The sequence below is a fragment of the Guillardia theta genome (genome assembly GCF_000315625.1).
Source record: "Guillardia theta CCMP2712 unplaced genomic scaffold GUITHscaffold_9, whole genome shotgun sequence".
Lineage (NCBI taxonomy): Eukaryota > Cryptophyceae > Pyrenomonadales > Geminigeraceae > Guillardia > Guillardia theta.
Window position 1 is genome coordinate 843,033 of NW_005434665.1, and position 4,708 is coordinate 847,740.

At 53.8% G+C, this 4,708-nt stretch overlaps 1 protein-coding gene across 1 annotated transcript; it reads left to right on the forward strand.

Annotated features, from left to right (window-relative positions):
* Nucleotides 1-300: 300 nt before the first annotated feature.
* Nucleotides 301-3,203, forward strand: GUITHDRAFT_133999 (hypothetical protein; the record flags this gene model as incomplete). Its single annotated transcript, XM_005839223.1, has 15 exons — nt 301-361; nt 384-447; nt 499-567; nt 614-693; nt 716-766; nt 1,066-1,100; nt 1,204-1,356; nt 1,401-1,469; nt 1,516-1,576; nt 1,620-1,675; nt 1,729-1,792; nt 1,853-2,472; nt 2,517-2,749; nt 2,802-2,880; nt 3,135-3,203. 15 exons carry the CDS (start codon nt 301-303, stop codon nt 3,201-3,203), a joined length of 1,764 nt encoding a protein of 587 aa, XP_005839280.1.
* Between the last annotated feature and the right edge of the window lie 1,505 nt (nt 3,204-4,708).

Sequence of the window (4,708 nt, forward strand, 5' to 3'; positions counted from 1 at the left end):
TGATGGGTCGGCCGGAGAGGGAGGGGGAGGAGGGAGGGGAACGATGGCGAGGGAGATGCAGTAGGAGGGGAGAGAGAGGGGAGGCAGCAGCAGGAGGGGAAGGAGGAGAGGGGAAGGGGAGGGGGCAGCGGTGGGCAGGGGAACGTGAGCATGATCATTCAGTGGAGACGAGAAGTTGCAAGAAGGAGGAAGGAGGGTCAAAGTTCCTGCAATGCAAGCAGGAGCAGGAGCAGGAGCAGGAGCAGGAGCAGGAGCAGGAGCAGGAGCAGGAGCAGGAGCAGAGGGCTGATCTGACAGCAGATGCCAACTTCATCCAAGGACAAGGAGGAGTCAAAGCTTCCTATCGAGGAGATGAAACCTGGTGACTCCTTGCGAGCATGCAGCTCACGATATGACGCTTGTCACCGCAGGGACCAAGTGCGCAGCCTTCGATGACCGGGACGGGAAGTGAGGAGGAGCAAGTGAGGGAAAGGATGTTCTCCCTCACCGCCATGGCAGGTGGTTCAGCTCCCGTATCGTGGAAGTGAACGAGGACGAGCAGACGGCCAAGGTTCACTTCATTGGATGGTGAGCAGGGAGCGATCCTGGGCGGGAGCTGACGCAAGGGGTTCAGGAGCAACAGATTCGATCGCTGGGTGAACTATAAGGACCTGAGAGGATACATGGTCGATTGCCTCAACCGCCTGCTGCCAAGTGATGACTGACTGTCTGCAAGGAGACAAGCCTTCCCAAGACCCCAACCCCGAGGATCCTGCGGGTGATCAAGGTGGGTCTGGTAGCTGAGCAGCCAACTTCTACCGTCATCTCCTTGCTTCCCCCCTCCCCCCTCCTCCCTCCTCCCCGTTCAACAAAAACTGCGTGGCACAGCTTTACTCCCTGTCTCCTCCTTCCTCCCTCCTCCCTCCTCCCTCCTCCCTCCTCCCTCCTGTCCTCCCGACTCCCGACTCCTCCCGACTCCTTCATCTACCTCATGCGCCCGGTACAGGTGGCAGAGAATCTCGTCGATTTCGAAGTCAGACAAGAGACTTTTGGTTCTTTCCACTCATGGTTGACATCAGATCGAAGAGAAGGATCCTGTGATGGCTCCCTGGAAATATCAGGTCAGTATGATCTGTGATTGAAGGAGGAGGAGGAGGGAGGAGGGAGGAGGGAGGAGGGAGGAAGGAGGAAGGAGGAGACAGGGAGTAAAGCTGTGCCACGCAGTTTTTGTTGAACGGGGAGGAGCAAGAGTCGCAGCGGATCTCGACGACGAAAAGAAACATGAAGACAAACGCAGAGGGCAAGGTGATCGACAAGAACAGGAAGAACATCTATGTCTGCCCTCTGCGGGATGCGATACTGCTAGAGGACATCGAGGTCCTTTTTCTCGATTGTCCCCCGAACCCTCTGACAGGCTGCAGGGTTTGAAAGTCAGCCTGCGAGTCCAGGCGTCAAAGCACTCTTTCAGTGACTGGAGTGCTTCTAAGCTCGTGCGCCGCTCAAGGGAGAGAGAAGGGCGTTTGACTTGCCTTGCAGCTGACAAAGTGGCTTGCGATGAACGGTGAAGGCAAGAGTCCGAACAAAAAGTCTCCGAAAGGTGATGGAGGTCATTACTTTTTCTAGCTCGATCTGTGTTGAAGTTTTTGGTTGTGATTGGTACGATCTTGACTGGACAGGGTCTATCTCTTCAGACAAGGTGAATCATGCTACAAGCTGAACTCGTTTTCACTCTTGTTGTCGACTTTTCAGGTGATTCAGGAAGAAGCTCAGGTTGAGAAGAAGAAGAAGAAGAAGAAGAACAATCAAAAGACAGGTAACCAGAATTGCGACGAGGTAGAAGTATGTATATCGTATTTGTTGAAATGATTTTCAGACGACGCTACTCCGGAGAAAACTCCAGAAAGCAGCGGAAAGAAGAGAAAATCTGTGAGCAGCAACAGCAGCAAATCGCCGAGGGATAACAAAGTTCAGAAAACATCTCAAGGTGAAGTCCAAGACGCCAAGACACTCCTTTCCGACGAAAATGTTTTGAGCGCGAACAAGGACGCTCAAGAGACTGTTCCTACCGACGACAAAGATCTGAGTCCAAACAAGATGCCCAAAGAGGCAATTTCTACCGATGGCAAAGTTTTGAGTTCGAAGAAGAAGTCTAAATCCAAGAAGTTGGAGTCCAAAGACTCCGGAAAGAAAACAAACAGCGTAAAGTCAAAGAAAGTGTCCAAACAGCAGCAGCCAACAGCTACAGCTGATGACCTCGGAGTAACAGAGCTGGCTGCTGCGGATTTTGCGCTGGCCCCGATCGGTTCTGAGGAGGAGGCGAACAAGGGAGTCAAGGCAGAGACGGTGACGGTGGCAACCAAAAGCTCGAATGAGGATTACTTTCAGCTGGACGCCCGTCCGAGAAACCTTGATCGTGAGCTGAGCCAACCGAGTCATCAGACGGGGACAGGTCCTGTCCAGGTAGATCCCACCAGCCAGCGCTCGAGAGTGAAGGTGATGGCCCTTTGGCATGCGCTGGTGTTGTGACATTTGTACAGGAGGAGGTTGACGAGGAGGGAGAGGAAAAGGAAGAGCAGGGCAAAGAGATCAAAAAGGACAAAGAAATGCTCGGAAATGCTGGAACGAAGGAGGAGGGAGTGGATGAACTAGACGCGGCCGGCAGGTTGCAGGAGGAGAATGGAGATGTGGGAATGGAGGAGGAGGAGGAGGAGGACGGAGGTAGGGGGACCAAGGAGCTGGAGAAAGCGAAGATTGATGAGGAGCAGAAACCGTGAGTTTCTCCCCTGTGTCGTGCCCTTGTGATGTAAACTCGTCCACCGCAGCAAATCAAGGGAGGAATGCAGCGGGGGAGGTGGAGACGGCAAACTAAATGTCTTGACTAGCGAGAAGAAGGGAGTTTTGGTGCGGGACACCAACCTCGTTCGGAAGAAACTCCAGCCCTCGGTGACAAATTCCGCTCCTCTGGACCCCCCCCCAACCACCACCACCACCTCCTCCTCCTCCACCACCACCACCACCACCACCACCACCACCACCACCTCCTCCTCCTCCTCCTCCTCCTCCTCCTCCTCCTCCTCCTCCTCCTCCCAACTCTCAACACCTCTCCTCATAGCTCTCCTTGCTTGGCCCTCATTGAACTGATTCTCTTTCCTCAGCTTCCTACGTTTTCTTCTCCCTTCTGCCTCAAGCCGTTTGTCAAGCTCGGCGCCTGGGACGAAGGGTGAGAAATACTAGGAAAAGTCAGCGGAGTTCGGGAAGGAGGAAAAGGGTTTAGGGCATTCAAGGAGCAGGAGCAGGATAGGGGAAGGAAGATGGAGAGCAAGAGAGGGATATGCACAGGAAGAGGAAGAGGGATTGAGGGAAGTGAAGCGCATGCTGGGGCAGGTACAAGATGGTTGCCTACCGACGAGGGACGCGGGAGGAAACGAGAAGCTTGCAAAGGAAGAGCTGAGCTCCGGAAGATGTGGAGTTTGACACGTGTGCTTGCAGAAGTAAACAAGAGGGTGGAGGGCGGGATGAAGGAGGAGGAGGAGGAGGAGGAGGAGGAGAGGTGAACTCTGTTCCAACAAGAGTTCGATGGAGTAAGTTGAGGAGGAGGAGGACGAAGAGGACGAGGAGGTAGTCACTTGCCATGGCAGACGATCATGATGTCGAGCTGCTCGTGCTTGCTGTGCAGAAGTACGGGAGAGATTTCAAGAGGATACGAGAAGAAGTCTTCAATGGTGATCGCGGGTAACGACATCGCACCCCTTTCCTCCTCTTTCGTTTCCTCCTCCTGTTCCTGTTCTTGTTCCTGTTCCTGTTCCTGTTCCTGTTCCTGTTCCTGTTCCTGTTCATGTTCATGTTCCTCCCACTCCTCCTCCACCACCACCTCCTCCTCCTGTTCCTGTTCCTCCCACTCCCCCTCCCTCTTCTCCCTTCCAATCCCTCTCTTGCTCTTTCCACTTCGTCTGGCCAGTCCCCATCTACCTGAACTTTTCATCCCCTCAACTTTCTCGCAGCGTCATTTGCATCCGAGACAAGTGGAGAAAAATCTGTCTGCGAGAGAAGAAGAAATGAAATCAAGACATCCTCCTCCCCCCCTCTTCCCCTGCCTCCCTTTTCTCCCTTCCCCCTCTTCGTCCTCCTTCTCCTCTCTTGTTCCTTTCGTTAGATCGTCCTTCACAACCACCTCGCCCTCCACTAGTTTCCCATCTTCCAGCAAATTTCGACATATTTTTTGCATTCCGTTTATTCAATCGAGCTGTTCGACAACAGTTGATCTTTCAGACATTTTCACAAACATTTTCACATTCTGACATTCTCACATATGTACATCATGGACAGGAACACCAAGGCACTAGAAGAGGCCACGGCGGATAAGCAAAGTTTCTCCATCCCTCCCTCCTCCCCCCCTTCCGCGCTTATCATCACTTGCTCTTTCGAGAAGAAGCGCGGGACGGATGCTCGGAGGGAGCTCGGGACTTCACCCCAGACGGAGCTCGCGCCACCTGCTCACCCTGCCATCATGTCAGATCCCTCCTCCTCCTCCTCCTCCTCCTCCTCCTCCTCGGTGGGGTTGCATCATCAGCAGTTGGTTGTGGTACTGGTGGTCCTCCTCCCCCGCCACCATCATCATGATGATGATGCTGAAAAGGTAGTAATAATGGTACGAAGAGGAGGTCGATCACGATAATAAGAACCAGGACAACAAAGGAGGAGGAGGGAGGAGGAGGAGGAGGAGGGGGTG